The 23,358-nt window shown below is 40.6% G+C and overlaps 1 protein-coding gene across 5 annotated transcripts in view; it reads right to left on the bottom strand.

Moving 5' to 3' along the window:
- SPIRE1 (spire type actin nucleation factor 1) overlaps positions 1–23,358 on the bottom strand; it is a 543,573-nt gene that overhangs the window by 98,278 nt on the left and 421,937 nt on the right. For 3 of the 5 annotated variants that reach the window (XM_086965582.1, XM_086965585.1, XM_086965586.1), the window contains exons 7-9: positions 12,961–13,047; positions 11,329–11,458; positions 6,795–6,836 (exon numbers count right to left, since the gene is read on the bottom strand). In XM_086965582.1, the coding sequence (XP_086821708.1) occupies positions 6,795–6,836; positions 11,329–11,458; positions 12,961–13,047 (259 nt within the window). The remainder of the gene's footprint in view (positions 1–6,794; positions 6,837–11,328; positions 11,459–12,960; positions 13,048–23,358) is intronic. The other 2 variants (XM_086965584.1, XM_086965587.1) reach the window with 1 other exon arrangement.

Genomic DNA, 23,358 nt, shown 5'->3' with positions numbered 1-23,358 from the left:
AAGAATTGAGATGACCCTTTTGAACACAAATTTCAATCACCAAGAGTCTATGCTTAACGCAGTAGCAGAAAACCCAATCATTTCAAGGGAATGGTCAAGGAGATGGAGTTAGATCTACTCCATGGTCCTATGTATGGATCACATGATCATGTTGGGTGTACAAACAGAACCAAACTAATGGCGCCCGCCCCTCTAGGATCTCAGAGCGTAGTTTTGGGCATGCTTCCTGCTGTCTGACGTGAATGATTACGAGACGAGCCACCAGTGACTGCTAAAGTACTTGGAGGCGAGTGTCTGGACATTTACACATCAGAAGGAAGGTATTACGTACATTTGATCATGAGCGAGCAGGCACACACATAATTGCACATTGGATCAAGAATTCAACTCCCAGAAAAGGTTTTGTGGCTGGCAAGGCCACGTGCTTTATATTTTGATTTTCATATTGAAAATAAGATGCATCTCAGTTTTTAGCTTGTTCTTATATTCAGTTCACTCCAATACTCTTTATTTCGATAAAATACCATAAAAGATGCAGACAAGAAAGAAAAACAGTAAAAAAAAATAATGTAAGATAACAATACATTTACAATACTAAGAATGTCTAATAAAATATGCAATTCATAATCTAAAAGAGATGGAAAGCTAAAAAGAAGAAAATATCACGGAATAGCAACCACTTACATGGTGTAAATACAAAACACAAATTCCTAAAATCAAACAAATATAATCAGATAATAAAAGTTCATTGGATTTGGAAACTGGTCCTGGTTTCCTTCTGACGTGCTACATACTTAGTAGATATCTCAAAACCTCAAACACCGAATGGGCACTCGGATCAGTCTGAAAACTTCTACACACCTACACATGCCTGGTGGCACCTAGGTGTCTAAATGTTGGAATTATCCATCTGGCCCTTGCCTTGCTAGAAGATGGGCAAATAAACAACATATAGGCCACTTATCCTTTTTCCTTTTAACAGGATGGGCAGACCACGATGGCTGAATTAGCGGTCTTCATCTATCTGGAGGTATATGTGCGAAGTGGGAACGGTCCGTATCTAAAGTGCAGGTACAGTTTCCTAGCCAAATTTGGCTCAATACTGTCTAACAATGGTTCAGTGTGATAGAAATCCTTCAACATTACAAAAAAACAGTTAACAAGCCAATTGTCAATTGCTTTAAAAGGTTGTTCAACCAATAATTTTTAAATTGTAATTTCAATTCCTTTACTGAAATAGAGAGACAACTTCCCCCAGGGTCTTTCTACAGATTAGCTAGTCCCAGATCAAAAAATGTGTGGACTGAATGCAGAACAATGTCTTACGTTCACCCCAGTACAGAGATCTAGGCCTTAATCCATCGTTTTTTTGCTCACCATGCCATTCCAGTTTGGACCCCGCAATATGCGAATCAGTCCTGACCCTACGCCCAATCTGAACAGTCCAGCCGAACTGCCCGGCCAGGTCCTTCCTGGACTGGAACTAAGCATCTTAGGACCAGTTTCAGGCTTTCAGCCCTCATCAGCCAGGATAGCTTGACTCCAGTGGTATGGAGTGCACGGGACCCACGCCTGGGCATAACCGTCCCACTCGGGGTGACAAATGCAAATACAACAATTGATGGACAGAATGCAGAACAATGTCGTACATTCACTCCAGTACAGAGATCTTGGCCTTAATCCATCGTTTTTTTGCTCACCATGCAATTCCAGCTTGGAACCAGCCATATGTGAATCAGTCCTGACCCTGCGCCTAATGGGAACAGTCCAGCCCGAACTGACAGGCCAGGTCCTCCCTGGACTGGAACCAAGCCAAGCATCCTAGGACCGGTTTCGGCGCTCCGTCCATCATCTCCTTGTGTTTGCTTTGTTCGCCCATAGTTGGCAGGGTATGCCCAGACGTGGGTCCCTTGCTCACTTTGCCACTGGATTCAAGCTAGCCTGGCTGATGAATGGTGTTACCCAGAAACCGGTCCCTGGATGCTTGTTTCCAGTTCAGGGAAAACCTGGCTTGGCAGTTGGACTGGACTGTTCCCATGAGGCACAGGGTCAAGACTGATTTGCATATAGCTGGGTCTGAACTGAGGTGGGGAAATGAGCTAAAGAATGATGATTGATTCAACCCAGATCTGTGACTGGGGGTGTGTGTCTGAAATGTTTCAGCGCTCCGCCCATTATCTGCTTGTGTTTGCTTTGAGGAGTTTCTTAAGGCCACTGCAGTAAGATGTTAATTCGGGGGTGGCCCAGAGTCTCTTCCAGTAAAATAAAGGTCTACCTCTCGCTTTTTCTGAGCTTGGTCTTAAGCCAGCATCAAGCTTTATGTCCTTATATTGAAATCATCTTATGTAGCACACAAGTGGACTTTTCCTGCAGCATAAGGAGGTGAGGATGCAACATATAAACAGGAAGAAAAGGCCGGTTTTGAGCAGTTTATGGAGGATTATCGATAATCTTGTCTGAATTGCCTGAAAATCACAAACAAAAGGCCAAAGAAATAGCATTTCTCCTGGAAAAAGATGACTTTCAAGTGTTCCACAGTATCCAATTGAAAGAAGTTGCCAACAAATCTCGGTTCAATCTCTCGAACCATGGAAGGCCTACACATTTAAGTTCAGGGTATGCCCCTGGACTCAGTACACAATGCCCTATGTATGGAATGACCTCTAAGACTCTTTGACAGAGTGTGTAGGCAAAAGCCATGTATTCTGGCTGTGTTCCTCAACAGACATTGGTTTTAGGTGACAGACATGTTCAAAGCGATGCTGTCTTTCAATAATGGGATGGTTCAGAGACTGTCTTAAAATCACTAGGGCTCAACAGCGGGCGATTACAACTGAGATATTCTGTAGCAGTAATTCTGCTGGTTATTGCTAATGGGGTGTATTCCCTTGGAGAGAGGGTTGCAGGATCTCCGTACAGCTTTTTGAAAAATCGTAAAAATGTTTATTTCCAGTAATGTAAATGAACCACAGAAAATATATTAGTATACCATGGTTTAAAAGCACTAGCAAACTATAAACATCCTACCGCACCACTGGGAGGTGGACTGCTCTACACTATTGATGCTACCCAAAGGGAGCAATTTTTTTAAAACTTAGTATACAGGCTTGTATGCAAAGTAAGTTGTATTATGGGCATTAGCAGCAGTTAGAACGATGTCTGCCAAGGGATGGTATGCAATTGGATTATAAACTGGATATGTATGGGGATTGGTTGGTTTGACCGGACTACAAAATTTCCTACTCTATGAATTAAGAATTAGCAGAGGTACAACTTCCAAGGTATTCTAATGAACTTTGTGGAGGATTCAGAAGGTAAGCTTTCATAAGTACAGCAATGTTTTCAAGCAAGATATCCTTTACTTAAACACAATCTTAAGGTAGAAATAAAACGTCAATTAATCTTCAGGTTAGCTAAAATATATTAAAAAAAATACTGCGTAATTACTCTTCAGAAGAAGGATAAACATCTGTAAACATATGTAACCCTGAATAAAACTAGTACCACATTCCGAAGGCTCAATATTGTATATTCACCTGCAACTTAGCTTCCTAAACTGCAGTGAAACATCTAACAATTAGACATTCATTGTTTTTTTTAATCATCTCAAGCAAATCTCTCTTAGATTTACTTTGTAAAATACTTACCTCTATATATCCAGGTGATTATAAATGAATGCAGTTGGATTTCCCTACCTGGGATGACAGCCGGCCACTGCAAGAGAGTAGTGCTGTCAATAACAGCAGTCTACACAGGTTTGTAGCCACTTATATTTCCATAAACCAGGCAAAAGAATGATTTGCTCACACAAATCTAAGGGAGCACATTTATCTTGCTCGTAGAAGACATTCAATAGTCCCAGAGCATCCCATCCGCTTGCACTCACTAAGCTTTGTGACAAAGGGGTCTGGGAGTTCCTGCATTTATTTGTATATTCCGCAGTGGTTCGTTGACTTTTGTTTTTAAGAGATATTTTTACATACTATTTTATTAATCTTCATATTTTAAGTGGGTTTATAGAAAAAGGGGAAGGGGCTTGATAAAAAAACATACATCTGACCAATAGTTTGGTCAAGAAGTGTGTACAATGCTACAAAAAGCCCAGCTCCTTCGTGACTTATCAATGATCTCTTCCAGTGTAGGTTGTGTGTCATAATGTCCAATAGTAAGGTGTGCCTTCAGTTACCCAGCAAATGCTTGGTATCTAAATTCCATTTCCACGTTGTATTTTCCACTGCATGATATTATCAACCCTCGATGTTCTCCCAAACACAGGGAGAACATTACCAACCAAATACAAATATAACAGAAAACAAACATCAGTTCTGAAGTTGTGTTCCACGTGTATCAATGGGTGAAACAACAGTCAAAATAAAACAGAAAAAATACAAGTGAAAAGAAAGCAAATACAACAGCACGCACCGCCAATGGGAGTGTTACTGTACAATGGGAGAACACAAGCAAAGCACAGACATTCAAGGTAAAATAACAGTAATTGCACAACACTACATCAAATAAAAGAACTGACAAATGGATAAAGAAACGTGAAAAACTTCCATGGTCAACCAAATGTAGAAAGCAAAGTTAAAGCCTGCCCACAGACGTGGTTGAGATATTGGGCTGGGCAGAGAACCGTCACTTTCAACTGATGTTTTTCTGAACATAAATAAATATTGTACCCAAGATCACACCCATGCAAACTTGCAATATAAAATGGGTAAAAATGTTTTTTTATTGATTTTTTTTGCCCTCCCGCTTCACTTTGTACTTTTTTCTACTTGGTAAATCGTTGTTGTCCTAGCCATGATGCAGTTTGTCGTAATGCTTCCAATTCAGATATTATTGGTGATTAATGCACCTTTCTTTGTTCCGTTTATTAGTTTATACTTCGGAGGCAACTGATTTATAAATATAAATTAATGTGTATGTCGCCAACAATTCCACAACTATAATAAACGGAGACGAAAATAGGGTTTATTCTTCGTTTACTCTTATGGAGCTGCCATTGAAAATCGGTCTCATTTTAATTATTAAAGCTTTATCCACATTATAGGTAACCATCAATACATGCAAAGTCCCAAGTGTAAATAATAAAAAACTGAAGCTGAGCTACTTTTCTGCTCCAGAAATGTACTTTAAGGTAGTTGCTCAGATCCTGAAGTTTAAGTTCTTAACTTATCAGTACTCAATAGTTTGCAAGTACTGTACACATGTCACTCGAAGACCATTTAAGTCTCTAAATTACAGTCTTGAACTACAAAGATCCAATATGTACAGCAGCTGTGATCGCCACTAATACATATTAGAACACATGTGCAGATATCTTGAAGTGATGCAGAACACTGGTTCCCCTTAACAAAGATGACACCCAAATGACATAAGACATTCTTACCCTCATACAAATGGCCCATTGCACACTGACCATAGAGTAAAGATTTGGACAACCGTACTTATTTTGCCCACTGACCTATTTTGCTCTCAGATCTCCTAGGCACATTTTGTATTTTCATCAACTGTACTGGGGGGGAAATGTAGTGCTAAATAGCGAAAACATTAAACATAAATATGAGTGGTTAAGTTCGGGAATAAATAAAGAATGCAATACTTTATTAGTGAGATTGACTCATTATACTGCCCAGAGTAATGGTAACTGCTGACAAATTCAAATGTCAAAGACGAGGCAATTTGTATCCAATAATGATCTGTGTATTAGTCAAATGGATCAATTAGGAAATTAAGTAAGAGGGAAACATTTGGGAGCAGTGTGAAGATAGGAGGAGGCAGCAGCTACTATACACCTCACTAGGTAGGTTTAAACTGGAGAGGTTCAGTACTCCTTTTCGTTGTTTTAAGAGACTATTTAATTATTGGTTTTGACTAAATATCTAACAAAAACTAACTGAGCGATAACCATGCATGTTTTTCCATCAACACATTCCCACTTGGGAGTGTGTTTTCTCAATATATTAAAAAACGTCACCTTCACGCTCTTTCAAAAGTGTGGTATAAAAACAGCATGTAGGCTATTGGCCCTTATTCTAAAGCTGATTACAACTCCAGTGCCACTACATCTGTTACATTAAAACTGGGGAGGTTTAGTTCTATATACAAGATTATCTAATTTTTTAAGAGTCTCTTCCCTACGGCACCGGTGGGAGGTGGACTGCTCTACACTATTGATATCAAGTAAGGTTTTACCTAAAGTATCAAGACTAGAACTACTTTTTCTCATCAATTAAGTCACTTTGTATTTGGGAAGTGCTCTTTCTCCTACCAAAGGACAATCTTTATCCCAATAATATATCAGTATGGAAGAACTCTGTGGTCACCACTCTGTAAACTATTCAAGTTATGGTCCTTTTCTAGCCCAGTTGATGATCCTAGTCTATGTACGGCAAAGTGAATTTAGTGAACTGGATATTCTGAAGTTATTTTATTTATTTTTTCAATATCTAGGCACATAAGTTCTTTCACTTACAGTACTTTGGTTGTATTAATTAATATTGATTTATGTAATTCCATTGTCTACCAACAAGACGGTATAAGTTAGATGTTTGGTGAACACAGACTTGCTGTGATAGGCTTGCGGACCTCAAGCAGGAAAGACCTGCCTACTGTTTGTTGACAGTGGCCTGGTCCCGAGCGACAGTGTGAGCTGTTGGTTGTGTTGTAGCTTCAGTGATCATAGCCCAACAGAAGCCATTCAGGTTTCTCCATACCACAAGCTTTCACAAACAAATGGGAGGAAGACATTCATCACACTGTTAACAGCAGGGGGCATAAAAAATGTTTACCTGACCAGTCACAACTGTAAGACATGCTAAGAGGCCGCATTGCTGGAAAAACAAAAGTACACAAAAGAACAAACCTGTTAAAAGTATAAAGGAATTAATTAAAAAAATATATATATATATATTGTGCAATATACCCTATATAATGAGGTGGATAATTCAGAAAATTTTGTTTTACAAGGACACGTGTTCACCTGGTTATACAGCAACATAATTATTCGTACTGTAAGAAGGAAGGATGAAGGAAAAGCATCTACAGAAATAAATGATCAATTTAATACAGAACAAGCTGTAACTGCTTACTAAACAGGAAATGAGATATGGGTTTTGTCAAATTCTAAAGAGAGACGTGCATGCTGTCCAGAAGAAAAAGTTGATTGGTCTTCTGTAGGCCAAAGGCATGTGTAGTGCAGATTCAGGGGAGCAATAACAATGTCCTGGAAGACCAGTATCTCCCAAACAGATCAGGATGTAAAATGACAATCCAATGATGGGTTGAAGTGGACCACTGCCCTCGAAGTTTAAACGACTGGAGAACTGGAACGTCCGAAACTGCCCTAACAAGTAAACTTATCTTTCTACAATTCCAGAGTGACGACTTCACATGACCACTGATTCCTTCATATTTAGATAAGTATGTGTATTTCCAAGTTGTCGCTTTAACAAAATACTGATATGTTGATGTTTACAGGGGACTGACTGAACAGATTGCTAGGCTTCTAGGAGTAACTTTGGGTTAACAATGAAGCATAGTGATAAAGTACCAAGCTGCACCTCCTTGATAGAACGCTACCTTGTTTATTGTTTGTGGGAGAGGTACGGTGGATCTCTTGTGGGGAATATCTGCTGTATTCATGCCAGCACACGTATTTTCTACACACACTGTTACAGTGGAGGAATTAATAATTAATACACCGACCGGATTAAATAACATGTGAATATGACTTGTACAGTAGTGGGATAGTTAAACAAACTCATCTGATCACTTCAACATGGGCTATGACTTTCAATGACTCTTTTTTCATTAATTTTGTTGTATGGCATTTATTCGTATGTATTTGCAACGTAACACTTTTTCAGACAGAGGTGTGTAACTTGCCATTTGGCAAAAAATTAAATGAAAACCTTTTTCTTTTTTTTTTTAAGTAAAGTCATTTGACAAATTGACTAATGAAGAATTACATCAGTCAACTATTTGGAAAAAGAAATAATTTTCTAAAGATATTAAATGCATGCTCTTTTACAGTGAAAATAATATGCTTTCTACACAGTACAGAGAAATAACGTATTAAATGCCCAATTGCTGAATTGCAGATTAGAGCGAATTGAACTTAAAATGTGATTTTATATTTTCATATCTTTGTAATAACATATGTCACAGTAACCAGGATGAAAAGCCCTGTGTTTGCACTCCTTTCGGAGTGGGGTTGTGGTTGATCGCTGCACAGGTAGGGGGCAACAGATGGTGATGTTATTCTGCACAGCCTCAAACAATGCAACCAAAACGAGTCTTTGTTCTGTGTTTATGATTTTTTGTTTGTTCTTTTATGTGTCTCGCATTCTATATGGATCCTGTACACTTGTTCTGGCGCAGGTACGTTTTTTAAAATCACAACTGTTTTCTGGTTGGTATCACAAACGCTATACCTTTATAGGTTCTGAACATTGCAATCTGGGAGACATTTTCGTTAATTTAAGGTTTTGTAAGTACAAAAACAAGAAAATAAGTTTCGGGTGATGCTTCTGTAGCCAATGCATTTAAAAAAATTAAGTAGCATTCATACCAAACCGGCACAAATAGGTTTGTATACCGAACTTTTCACTTACAAATAAGATATAGAGGCTATTAATTTCTGAATTTGTGGAGCATCTAGAAAAAAAGAGAATTGGTACCCATTACAAAAAATAATACTAAATGGACGGATGATATGTAAATAAAACTGGTAAGCAGGAAGGTAACTTATTGGTACCGTACCTGCTGTATATTTGCCAAGTGACAACACAATAGGTAGAAATGAAAGTAGGGATTGCTAAATCAATAAAGGGGTCTATTTAGTTGAGAAGAAAATGCAGGATGGACAACTTGACTATGCTAATGCCTGTACAGTGGACTGCCAGGTCTTCTCAATACCAAGTGGCAGCATTTCCACAACAAGTAGCCAGCCTAGCATACAACCTTCAAATATGAGAAGTGCAAAAAACAATCTTAAAGAAAATGCGACTGCTACTGGTAGATGAGGTTCTCAGATTTAATGCTCTCTCTGCGTAGCCACCACTCAGGACCTGCCTACTTACCAAAGAGGATCATTAGATAGATACACTCCTGCATTGCATTAAAATCTTAAATGACCTCCTTACTGATAGTACGAAAATTGTTCTTGTCATTTGTTGGCAGCAGCAGTGCAAGCTATCACTCTGTAAACCATCTGCTGCTTCCTTGAGAAGAAATGTATCTACTGCAAATTCAGAAGCTCAAGACCTTCCATCTATCACTGTTCCTTGAATACTCCTGTTGGTACTTCTGCATTGCTGTGCTTCTTGCCAATTACTTTCTTCTTCACTGACTCTTCATGTGCTCCATTTCCAAATCTCTTCTGGTCCCTTCTACCGCTCTCAACCCCAACCTTTCTCAAACATTCTCTTCTCTGAAGAGGCTCCTTAGTCTGCATGTAGCATGTGACACATTTTCAAACCATCACAAAGTAAATGCAACACACATAGGCCTCTATATAACAGCAGGTCCCCACACATGCCCTTTGCAACTATGTGTATACGCAGGTTGCAGTTCTCACAGGCATAAGTAGAGTCTTGTGGAGCGGTTGGTTTTAACATAGTCATGTCCTCCCGGTGTTCCAGCATAAACAAAAAGCTAAAAATAATCTGTAGATTTCAAGATCTGGCCCCACCGCCCTCTTTTCCACTGAAATAATAAAAAGGCTATCAGATGGAGGCACACGTCTTCTCTCCGGCATGTCCATTAGGAAAGACTTTGTAGATTCTCACACAGCATAGGGAGTTTAAAGATTCTGATTGTGTGCAGGTGTAATGTGGATACACCACCATAAATGTTTTCTATCCATTACAACTTTAGTCCATTGCTGAAGTCGACCAGAGGGAAAGAACACACAGCTTCATCTGATCCTCATTTCTGCAACTGAACAGCGTCCACTTCTCCATGAATGCATACTAGGTGTAGAGCGTCTCTCGCATGGTAAATTCTATGATAGAAATGATTCCTACATTATACGTTTGTTAGGCCAATCACTAGATCTGTTTCACTGTAATGAAACCACACTCTCCATGAAAGGGTAGGAAGTGAATCTCTCAAAACAAGTTTACGAACACAATTGTTGTTCATAAACAAACAAATCTATAACCGTAAACAAATCACTCTAAAGCTCTAACACTGCTTTAGAACGATTTGCTTTTGAGAAATGGAAGTACATCTCTGTGGGTGTAGTGATCGCTCTGAACCGGATCCGGTATGACTGTGTTCATAGACATTCCTAAATAACTGCCCCAGAATATGGCCAATATATATTTCCCTCTGTTCTGGCCAACTAGTGGCAGACAATGCAGACAGGTTGTACATTCACAGTCACCAAACACAAGCCAACTCACTCGGTCTAATAACCTCTGCGCTCAAAGTACGAGGCCGCCTTCTTTGGTAAGATGTGAGAATGGAGGCACCTTAGTATATAGTGCTAGGCAATATGTGAAAGCAACATTCAGTGAAGCCAGCAATGCATGTGCGTATCCCCACACAGGGCACATGGGGTAGTGATATGAATGCTTCCGCATATAACCCATTTATATGCTTGAATCCTGAATTACTTTATCAATCAGTCGGGTTGCTTTTAACTGGGCCAGAGCTTTGGTGATGTAATTGGCAATTTCTTTTTTTTCCTTTTAAGCAGACGTCTCAATTTCAATATGTTGGAAGCAGCAAAGAAATTACTTCACGGCCAGGGATATTTCTCTAACCTTCAGGGGTTTGATTCTCTCACCGTGGGCCATAGATGTTTAGACAGTCCAATCCGGCTCACAACCAAACTGAAATGAGACGGCGTGAATAAAGCAATGGCCTGGGCCACCAGGCCACGAATGGTATTCCTTTCAATCTAGAGCACATCAATCAAAAAACAAACAAACAGAAGAAATAACAACCTGCTGGGGCTTTAGAGCTGCAGATCTTTTTCCTGATCCCTGTAGGGGCAAGCTCAGCCCTCTACCGCTCTCATTTCTACATGTCCTTCAGGGACCACCAGGCCATCCGATAGGTCAAAAGGTCAGGACCTCTTTCAAAAGGTTCGGATCAGATACAATCTAGTTAAATCTTCTTTTGTACTATTTTGGGACAGAAGGTACCCCTCCAGACTCCTTAGGGAAACAAAACAACTATTGCTTCTAATTATTTTTTTAAACCAATAACATTCCCTCAAAACCAAAAATATACTTTGTCACTTCTACTGCAATGTACTGGCCGGGTTTCTTTCCATAGCAGACAGCTTCATGCGTAGTAGAGCAGAATGCTTACCTAGTCGGCTGCGCCTGATCTCATCTGGAGAGACCGGCCGCAGTTTCCTCTCCGCCTTGATTCCCTCTAGGATTTTCTCATGCAGACTCTGTGGCCGTGCTGGGGTTGGCTTTAGTTTTCGGGATGCCACCTACAAAAGGAAGATGTTTCCTTTCAACCATTTGATTAGAGATTAAACAAGTTATTTTCTTTCACGCAAAAGAGTGTAAATACTAGTGATTCAAAAAGAACTCTGTCAGTGCACGTGTGTAAAAGGAGGTTGAACAGGTCACCTGGATGCAGAGACACAGCTCGAATCACCCTTTTGATGGTCATCTTTCCAGCAGTAATTGGGGTGATCCTTGTGAATGTGTGTACAACATTCCTCGGCCAAGGGCCTTGACAACGAACCCAGCAAGCTGACTCTAGACCTCTCTGATTTAATGCGGTGGCACAGATGCTACTGCTACTTTGTTGCCAGCTTTTACTTATTTATTTTAAGTCAGTGACCATTTCCCTGTGGCTTTTAAAGACATTCTTTCCCAACTATGCTGAAGATAATTGACACCCACATTATTTACTTCACAGATTTCTATAGAGCACAGTCACCCAAGGTATATGTCTCAACTCGCTCTTGTGGAGTGTACTGAAGGCAGTTTCGGGTGGACAGAATGATACTAGTGGAAACCATAGGTAGACGTGACATAATGACAATAGATCCTGAAGAAAAACTCGCCTATCATAAATGTGAACAAGAATATTGCCTCTGTCACCGTGACTGATTTGGAAAAACAATGAGTTTAAACACTGCTCAATTTTTAAAAGAATACATTCTAGGTCACAAATTTGCTCAGGTCCTGCAGCAGGCGTTATCAAAGCTCAGGGTGCTGAATAACAAAACTAAATAGCCTAGAGTTCTCCTCATGCCTCTTAAATCCACCACCAGACTTTCCCTGCCTCTTTATTTCACTTTTGCAAGTTCTTTCTTAACACTGCATTTTGCCTTTGTCACTGTTATTCCGTCTTTCTCTTCCCCTATCTTTTCTCCTCGTGTGTTTTTCTCTTTCTTGCTCTGGGTCAAAGTCTACTGAGCAAAAACAAGTGCTCTCCCACAAATTCAAAGATGTTGTGATTTGTCTTGGTAACTATGCATCCTCCCCAGAGTTTCAAGTTCCTTCCGCTCAGCCAGTGAGTGGGGTCATTGGATGGTTGGAATGCTGAGTGTGTTTGTGCTTGGATGAGTGGAAAGTTGGAGTGAGAAGGGATGAGCAGCAGGATGCTGCTCCTGGTAGGGGCTTTACCTGATTTACTTATAGCCTTGATCTGAACCTAATAAACCTACATCTTTTGTAATCTACAAGACTACAGCCTTGATTGTAACAAAAGGCCCTACGTTTTTGGGGAGCTGAAAGAATTGAGTTGCAAGGAACGTCATCTTTAAAAAAGAAATCTGAGGTAGGTGAATGAGCAAACAGTGAAAATAGGTGGAATTAACAGAGCTTTTGCATCAGTTTACGCCAGATAAAAAAATGAATTTGCCCGCCCCTAACTAAGAAGTTAGATATCCCTTCCTTCTTCAATAAAACATTTTCAGAATTTTAACATAAAAAACAAGTAGCTGTCTATTGTGACTTAAAGGTAATAGCTACATACAGGATTTAGCGGAGGCCGAGATCTGATGAACTCCAGGATTATTTCGTGAGCGCTCTTCTTTAATCGGGGAGGAATGTCGCCTTGGACCTGGTTAAACACAAAAAGAGTGTACGCTTTATTTCTTATGTGCAGCAAGTAGGAGGTAGCATCAAATACAGTAGGCATGCCGTCAGAAATCCAATATAAGCTCATAAAAACTTCATAAAGGAGAATACACAAAATCTTTGGGGTTTTTTGTACGAAATTATCTAAGTAGGTTCCATACATAGATACCTTTCTCATAACTGTGTATACTACCCTAGGTCTTCCTCCTACTACATACGGATTGTTATTATTTCCTTATGAAGATAATGGCAAGTGTTCAACACAACAAAAATATTTTTTTTACATTTTATACAACTAATCATTTTTAACACTCAGCATTTAATTGTTTATGACCTTCATTTGTCTGGGGCAGGCGCTGATCAGCACAGATACAACCACATGCCACTGAGCATGAAATAGGATCGAAAGAGACCTATTTAATGTGTACCCAATGTTAACAAACTGCTCAGTAGCAAAAGGGCGGCACACGTCTAGGTTTACGTCCTTTTTAGGTTTGGTGTACAGAAGGTTTTAGCCTGTTTTGCCAGCCTTATGTTTTGCAAAACAAGTTAAAATAAAAATACATACATGCAAAGAGACGGGTGTTTTAGATCAGCCTTCAACATCCACTGGACTATTTAAGTATCACTCACAGTTTCCTTCTGCCCACTACAGCATAAAGCATAGGTAAACGGACCAAAAAACTATGAACTGGCCGTCTTGCAATGCATTTTGCCTGTCACATGCACAGCCGCCTGTGCGAGCGTGTGCTTCAGTGCCACATCTGATATGCAAAGGCTGCTCGAGCCATTTTTTGCATGTTCCACACGTATTGGCCCCACAATAAAAATATTTAAAAAATAACTCAATTGCTAAGACCAGGCCTATTGTCATCCCCCAATGCATGTTTTAGGATGTGACTTGTACATCACCTTTGTCCTTTGTGAATGGCTAAAAACATGTACGGCTGACTGAGAAGTTCAATTTTCTATTTTCTACAACATTTCACTTTTCTACTGTTCCTTTTACGAGGTGCATATTTAATTACCATATAAAAGAGAAATAACTGAACTTATATTGCCCCATGAATTCTCACTAAGGGGAAATAAACCCCTAAGTGCTCACTGGAAGTGGCATTTTACATTCATATGTCAAATAAACACTTGCACGATAAAATACCGTTTTTGTCACTTCTTGAAATCTGAAAAACAACTCATTATCACACCTTGCCTTGGACATCAAGTCCAAGAACAGATGCAAAGGGCACAAAATGAGAATGAAGAAATCCCATGTGAGTTTCTAAGCAAGATGCAAAGTTGACTGCAAATGTTCCTAGAAATGACACTAACTAAAAAAAATCAACTTTGAACATAAGGGAAAAGTCTGTGGTATTATTTACTCCCAGGGGTGACATCTACCACTAAGAGATTTAAGTATTTTATGGTTTCAATCCAAGATGTAGAGTAACAGCAGCATTACAGCACCAACTGGCTTAGGCACTTATTACCGAGCACTGGTTTTTATGTAATTTTAAACAAAGAGCACACAAATGGCACCACAGATTATGGAGCGACTGCCCTGCAGTGAAATGAAGAAAAGGTTGATTTTGAAAAAAAAATCCGTTGTTTGTCTTTGCCGTGTGGCTCATCGAAGTTTTAAGTTCGACGGCTAGTCAAATTGAAGTGCACACCCACATATCCCAAAAGGAGGCTCTCACATTGACATTTTCAGGCTGAGAGTGCTCACCTTCAATCAAGAAAATGTGACCCGGGCATTTGATGAAATTGGCTTAACACCACCGTTTCTTCCAGACAAATGTGGACTTGAGTTTTTTGATGTAAATTTGGAAGTATACCACACGCACGGTACTCTAACACTATTCTAACATCTGCTCTGGCATATGTATACGAGATCACCAGCAGCAGAAGAGAGAGTGACATCCCTTTGAAACAACATTAGCTAATCTTCATGTAACTAATAAGAGGTGGATCCGGGCTAGGGCCATATTCTTCTAGTCTTTCTGCGGCATGTTGTAATTCACAGTGTCAAAGCCTGGAGGGAATTCAGTACAATCAGGTCTATCTACTCCCTAGGCAAGTATGAGCCCTAGATTTATTGAACTCATATTCTGACCACCACGCTCAGAGGTTTGAAGTTGTCCTTAGCTGTGGTGGTGGATTGCAGGAGTAAAGGGAATGGAGCGGCTTCAGAACGGCTTTAAACTGATTGTCATATCTGACATTTTTGACTGACTAAACTGCAAGACATCTTTTCAATGTTCTCAGGCTGTGCAGTGGGCGTTCTTTAGAGCTTCTTGGATGTTCTCTTCTGGTGTAAACTGAAACTTTGTTTAGTGAAATTTGGGCCTTGCTGATTAACTAGGCAAGATAATCCTTTTTGTTTGGCTGGCAGCTGTGTTGTTGCGTCCATGGGTATCTTGCACTGTAAATCATAAGTCACAGTCTATTATCTAAGATAAAAGCATTTTTGATTTTGATGTTTTTTCCGCGGCCAACTCTGTTGTGCCATTTATTAGTTACTTTAAATCCTAGCTTCAGTTGTCATAATCTGACATGGGCCAATTTGTCCAGTCCGTTGAAGATGAATTTTGGTTTGGAAGTCATCCGGAGGATCTCTGAGCTTGCCCAATTTGTTTGTGAAATGAGTCAAATTCTAACTTGCATACACTTTTTCTGTTCCTAACTGTGAGCAGGAGATACCACAGATTGCAGGGTAGGATATGATTCGTGAAAAATTCAGGCCAAACTTGTGCTCATATCATTATGAGCCCATTGTTGTGCAAGTACTGTTCGAGTGGTGGTTACAATGCTGAGTGAGCACACAAAATCACACATTAACCACAATCAATCCTAAAGGTGGATGCATCACCACTGCAAAAGGATAAGTTGTTTAAGAGAACAATACAGTGGAAAACAACAAATATTAGAGATGAAAGAACTGATCATTTTTCCCCACGCAAGTGAGTTATGCAAGAGCTCATCTGCCCACTTACAAGCTGGAGACATGGCATTTGTTTGAAAGGTTTTGTTTTAGGTTTTGTTTTTAACAAAACTTTAATTGTGATTTTTTTATCTTAAAGGAACGATTGAAAACGCGGACCATTTTGGCATGTATATATAAGTATCAATTTTGTCTCAAGCTTCAAATTACTCAGATGCTGCATCCCCTTTTCCGATCCTCTCCCTATTCACCATCATGAACGTATGGAGCATTGTGGACAAAGTATCTGAATCATCAGATAATTTATCGTCCGTTTAGACATTTTCCTTCTTATTTCCTCTGCAATTGCCCATTCCAGCAGAACATTTTTCCCAGGAAGTCATTGCCTGGCTTTTTGGTTTAAGCCACTGAAACGCAAATTCGAAGAGTCCCAAATACAAGTTCCAACAATGCAAATTTGTATTTAGATCGTGATTTATTGGGCATAGGGATAACACTGCTTAATGGACAGTTCAATAGTCAAACCCATAATATCACACGATGTATTGATTGTGGTTTTCCAGTACATATATACCTGATCGATCTAGGTATATTCTAGAACATTTTAAAGGTGTCAACTAAATGCGGTGGAAGAAACTGAAGTATGTCAACGTGAACCAAGCATTGCTGGAGATCTGCTAGACATGTGCACAAGTCTGGTTGCAGTTCCCCTCCCCATATTTTTTGAACAGGCAATATTGTCTTATGTTTATCTACTCTCAACGCTTTATAGAATCGGGACACTAAATGAGCAGAATGGCACATCTCTAATCACACAGTCAAGACCACAGAACTTGGAGGAGTCACAAATCAATCCATCCAGCCATCCCTCAGTGTCTTGGACAGAAAAGTGTACTTCAGGAACATGCCCTGATCCTCCATACTGGAGTTATACCTCCTCGAAGAACAAAAAATGATCCCCAGGTTAGAGGTCACCAAACATGGAGCATCAGCCCTCCCACCATCTAACCACAGACATGTCATGAGCTCTTTTCCTGAATGTCTGTAATCTCCAGAGACCTAGAGAATAGGGAATATCTAATTAACCTAAGCGTCCCTCATGGTGGCAGTGTGAAGAACCACAAGGGAGTAGGGGTGTATCACCCCCTGCCACGCAGCAATAAAACAGGGTGCGCTTATCCCTCGCAACGTCCTTTCAGTAACATCTTCTCCCAGTTTTCTTTCCCGCCTGGCCACTGTGCTGCACGTTGAAGCTGTGTGGCAATATAATGTAAATCTACATCAGGTCCAAGGCCGCCTTCTACTTTGTCCAGGTTGAGAGTGGATAATGTTACTCTACTTATTTTACCAGTCCAAGCTAGAGAATTCAGGATGGAGTCTAATACTTTGAAAATGAAGTGCAGAATATTGCATAACGTATCGGGCAAATGGTATAAACAGCAGGGTAAAAACACCATCTTTGTAAGTGCAACACGATAAATAATATTTAGAGGTGGAGTTTTCCAGAAAGCAGTTTACTTCCACGATCTCAGTAGAGCTCTTCCCATGTGACTTGTGTACTGGGGTGTTCATGTGTGCCACCTGTACTTCCAGGTATCTAAACTGTTCAGTTTCCCTTCACATATTCAGGAGTGCATCCAATATAACCCCAGCCATCCTACCCAGTGGAAAAGCCACTGATGTTGCCCAGTTAATACGCAGACCACTGGAACTGCCAAACGTTTCCAATTCCGCCAAAAAGACTGGAAACAACATCTGTGGATTATGTGGATATACCGGAGTTTAGTTAGCGTACATTGAAATAACATGTGTCACTTGCCCTATGATGATGCCGACTCATGCATTACGGTGTGTCGTCTGATGGTTCTAACACAAGTGTGAATAATAAAGGTGATAATGGGCACCCCTGAAATGTATAGCGTTCAATATCCCACTTATGAAATACCATATTGCCTAATCTTACCTAAGGCTGTGGGTTCCATGGAGAGGAGTTTCACCAACTGCAGAAGGATGAGGCAAAAGCCCACCTTCTCAAACATATGGTCCCATCCTGTGGTATTGAATGCCTTTTCAACATATCGTACCACAAGGAGTAACTTACTGGACATGCATTTACAAAGTGAACGTTTGCTAATCTGACCTGTTTTCAAAATAGGGATGACATTCAATTGGAAGAGGTGTCTGGAAATGATATGTGGAGCTCAAACGCATCAGGTGACTGGCAGAAGGTATATCGATAAACAGGAACTCCAAGCGGGCTGGGAGGGAGGTTGGGCTCATTCAATGATTTAATGAAGAGATTTCAAAAACACACCGTGGGATGGAATGCGGCCAACAGGAGCAAACCCCATTGCGGGCGGACTATCAGTCCAAAACCAACAAACGAACAAAAACACACACACCTCAACTTATGTGGCCTCCTGGAATGTTCCTGTAAGCAGCTGTGAAAAGGCTGCTACAGACAGAAAAGTGAGTGGTGTTCTCGTGGTTTATCTTGAACTTTATTAAACTCATAATAAATAACAAAACTATATTATCAAAATAAAACACAGTTTGCAGGAAGGGGTCCCAAAAATTGCCTTTTCTTAAAGGAAAGTTCAAGTGGCACTGTAACATGAATTGCTGACTCTACATAAAGCGAATAAGGGGTCTGTAAAGCCCCCATTTTCTTGCAGAGAGAGAAGCTAGAGTAGTTCGGTTCCTAGAAACAATCTTAAATCTTTGTCCCTACACCTGTTATTCATGCTCATGTCTGAATAAAGAGTACATTCCACAAACGTAAAGCCAAGTGGTTAACTCTACAGCTGAGAGATGGTCCTTACAAATACATGTCAAAACATGTTCATCATCACAAATGTGCTGGTGCACTCCAATGGGCTTCAGAAGAATCGCAGAAAGAAGTCTAGTTCATCACGGAATACGTTAGAAAATGAATGTCAAGTAACACAAAAAATCAAATCCTAATGTCCATCAATGTAGTAATCCTTGGAGTTAAAGAAAAGCAGAAACCTAACATCACAAAAAAATAACAGTCTTTGTGACGCGTCAAATGGAACAGGGGTGCACACATCAATAGGAGGGCAGCCAATGCCCAACATTAAAGTGTGAATGGACATATTTTTAAAGGAAAGCAGCTACTTAATAGCGGGATGCAGTGGTTGATAAAACGCCTAGGTCTTTATGATCTACGACAGGCACAAGCCTTCATGCCTTCCTGTGAAAGTTAAAAAGTTACCCAGTCACGCTGTACACAGGCAGAGGTAAGGAACAACATTTAAGAAAGCATGCGTCTGGGCACCATCCCAGATGCCACGGAGAACTGATGGGAGAACATCTCTATTAGTCCATAAGATTCCATAAGAAGTCCAGTATTTGGAAAAAATCCTTCAGTACTGCTTGACAACAAATGCTCAGAAAAATTGGTAGACCAGTTAGCACCAGACCAGCTTAATGCCTTATCCACAGGATGGACTTAATTCTAAAGTCTCCTTTTTGGGGTTCTTACCCATGAACACCTACTTATGGGGCTAATGCTAAATTTGTGCTGGTTGTTGCACTGACACTCATTCCTGAGAACTGGGACATTGTTTATCTCCAGACCTTAACTTAGATCAAGAGAAGAGGGAAAAATGGAAGAAAGAAGGACGAAGAGAAAGTGATCAGAATACAGTGACAAAGGGAGAATGCAAGGCTGGAATGAATCTGCAACAGTTATATAAAGATACAGGAAGAAGCATTCGGTGAAATCAATAGTAGGCAGCCCTGGTACTCAACAACTCTGCCTATAGACGCCTAGAAAAACCTTGCACTCCTTCACTTTGTTTAGTTTTACAACTTAAGCCATGCACGCCTTCTTTCTGGCACCAGAACAGTCCACATTTAGGAATAATCTAAAACTCTGGGACTCTGAGTCCTGAACAGCTTTCAAACTGCTGTATTCGATTTTACAAAGAAAATCATAAAAGGCAGATCAATACAATAAACAAACAATAGCAACAAATGATACAAGAATAAATAAAAAGAATAAAAGGAACAGAACATTAAGAAATCATGACTGACTTGATCTCAAAGCGTCCGAAAGATATCATGATAATAAAATAACACTGTGGGGTTAATACAAATTGTAAAAACAAGAGCACCAGACTCACGTGTTTCAAACTCAGTAGCAAAAGGGGCCTATATAGTTATACCACAAGTTGACGGAACCTAGGGCAGATCATAACAATATGCAAAGTATCAGGAACAGAAGCATTGCCATAATGTGCACACAAGTAAGTCAGAACCTTTAAACCAGCTACCGTTGGGGATTATGTACCGTGGGAACAAATTGAGCCTGAAAAGAATCAACAGCCTTCAATGCTAACTGGACATGTCCAGATTTAGGTATGATTCCATGCCACTCACAGATTTAACCAAGGTAAAGTGGCACAGAGAATACTTGGTCAAAGCGAGGGCCTGGCGCTCTGCTGCCACCTTGGCGCTAAAAGCGTTTAACCCATGTTACATCAGCTTTGACAATATAACCGAGATCAGAAAAAAGCTCGAGTCTCCCTAAGACTCTCAAGCTGGACGAGACATAATGCAGCCAGGGAATTTGTGATGTCTTGTCCAAGCTCAAGCAGTTGCGAATAAATAACCTGTTGAGCTCCAACTCATCCTTCAACCAAACTGAATACCAAAGAAGCAAGGGACGAAGCGGGATGAAATCAGACATGTTTCCCATACCCAATTCATCATAAGCAGCCTCAGCAGGTGTGCTTTGTGAGATCTTTAGAAGCATTCTGAATAACTAGTTTTCTGCAGTTTGGATGGGGGCTAGGGGGCCCATAATCCCAAATCGCACAACTGTAGCTGCCTTTAGGAGTACATTTGGCTTTGGAAATATCCAAAACAAATGTCAGCTGAGTACGTACATGGGGCGGAAAAAATCGCCAATATTGTATGTGGCCCTATTGAAGGACATAAGGTTATGCTTAATCAGCAAGTGCCAATTAAAATTAGAATCCATCAGAATACCCAAATAATGGAAATTATCAACCTTACTGATATGGTGGATCTTTGCCACAATTTTCTGAATGTTGGTGTTGTTCAGGCCAACTACCATAATGTGAGATTTCAGAAAAATGTGTGGAAAGATCGAGACTGTCCATAAAACAGATAAACAGATCTAAAAGACACTGTAGCCCCCTGGCAGTGCATGCAATTACAACTATGTCACCTGCATAAAGCAGAGCAGGAATCTGGAGACCATCTACCCTGGGAACATCCAGGGGCAGTTCTGTTAAGGCTGAATCGAAGGCAAATAATATAACGAATAAACAAGCAAGGTGCAAGAATGTAACCCTGGCAAACCCCTCACGTCACGCTAAAGTGCAGTGTACATTCTCCATTGTGACCATATCTCACTGAAGCCGAAAGGCCATTGTGCTAATCTCGCAAGAAAGTGACCAGTGCAGCTTTGACCCCATCTGTGCCATCATTGACTTCAGCTTGGCACAGGTTGGCTATCGAAAGCTGAGAGGACCATGAAGGCCAGATGGATTGCACCCTTCTTTGCTTCAGTGTATTTGCAGACAAGTATAAAACGATTTAGGCTTTGCTCAATAGTGCCCCGACCAGGCCTACACCCATATTGTAAATCAGACAAGATATTAGGCTCTTCAGCCCAGGATGAGAGACGGTCCTACAATACCCGGCCTAATATTTTCACCTCAGAATCTATCAGAGATATGGGCCTATAACATGCTGGGTTTACTCAGTTCCCTTTTTTTAATATCGGGACAATTGTCAAGTGGCACCACGATGGTGGCAAAGGTCCACTGGTGAATACATTTATGTGTATGGTCAGTAAGGTGGCCCACAAGCCGACTAGGACCATATAAAGGTCACCAGGGACCCTGTCTGGACCGGGGGCCTTTCCTTAGGTAAGACAAGAGATAGCTGTTCTCACATCCTCCCATTGAAATAAGATTCTCTGGTCCACCTGGCATCGGGAGAGGGGGTGAATCCGGGCCCTCGTGATTGTAAATGATCTCGAAGTGATCAATCCAAGCCTGCTCCGTGATGGTTAGACAGCAGCTAACAGCTAAACAGAGGGTGGTTTCACCACTCGCCGAAAGGCTGAACTGTCTTACTCTGACTTGGCAGCAAGAACATTCTCCCAAGTCTCCCTATTTAACTGATTCTTACGCTCTTTGCACGCCGAGCTGTTAGCTGCCCTGTCCCTCCAACCTATTCTTGACAACAAGGTTTTTTATGCAGAGCTGCTAATAGCTCTTTATGCGCCCGCTAACACTTTTTGTCAAACCACTTGCCTGGGGCGTAAGAGGGGCCCTCCAGCCCAACACTTGACAGATCCACAAATGCTAGAAAAGGACATCAAGACACTATGGGCAGAGGCAACATCACTTAGACATATCAAAAAGTCAGGCAGACAAGTGACGAAAGAAGAGATAAAACCTAGTGAATTGATCTAAGCCCTGTCAATCAATTTCAGTAATTCTGTTGCTTTGCTTAACCAACTTGGTTTCTCAACCATCAGCCTTAGATTTCAGGCAGCGGCTGCGAGGCTAAGAGGTAAAGCCAAAACAAACGTATCCTCACATTTTATCAAGTGGTGTGGTAAGATAGGGTCTCAGATGTGGGTGCACCAGCTTATAGTTTCCAATTACAGGAAAAGGAGACCTTTCCGATTAATTGAATCTTCATAATCAAACTAACTTGAAACACGTATAGGAGGTAAGTAGCATTAGTAATTTGCATATCACTGGTTGGCCAAATAATCTATGAACATCAATCAAAGGTCAAACAATACTCCTCTCTGAGCAAAAATAGCTGGTTTGGGTTGGAAAGACAGCTCTTTGAATGCTAGTTGACAATTCAGAGCCTTCAGTGACAATGCTGCACTGGCTGCCAGTTAAAAGGCGAATTGAATTTAAGTCCCTTTGTATCGCCTTCGAAGCTCTACATGGGCTTGGTCCCGATTATTTTACACACAGATTCAGGTGATATGTCCCAGAAAGGCAGCTTTGCTCGGCCATTTCTCTTAATCTTGTAATCCCAAGGGCAAAAACTGCCTCCTGGGGGAGGGAAGAAATTTCATAGCAGGCATGGTTAGCTTGTGGAATTCTCTACCTCTGGCACTTAAGAAAGAAAGCAATCTTCTTGCTTTTCGCAAACTTCTAAAAACCTGGCTGTTTAATAATTATCTTGAGCTTACTACCCAGCTTTTTCCACCTCAGGGTACCCTTTTTTTCAGATCCACTGTGCCTCGGGTATTAGTGCGCAATACAATTAAAAATGTCATTTCACATTGAGAAGTGCCATGCCATTGAGAGAAGTTACCAAGGAACA

This window comes from Lissotriton vulgaris, chromosome 4_1, assembly GCF_964263255.1.
Source record: "Lissotriton vulgaris chromosome 4_1, aLisVul1.2, whole genome shotgun sequence".
Taxonomy (NCBI): domain Eukaryota; kingdom Metazoa; phylum Chordata; class Amphibia; order Caudata; family Salamandridae; genus Lissotriton; species Lissotriton vulgaris.
This window is presented reverse-complemented; position numbering and strand designations above follow the sequence as displayed.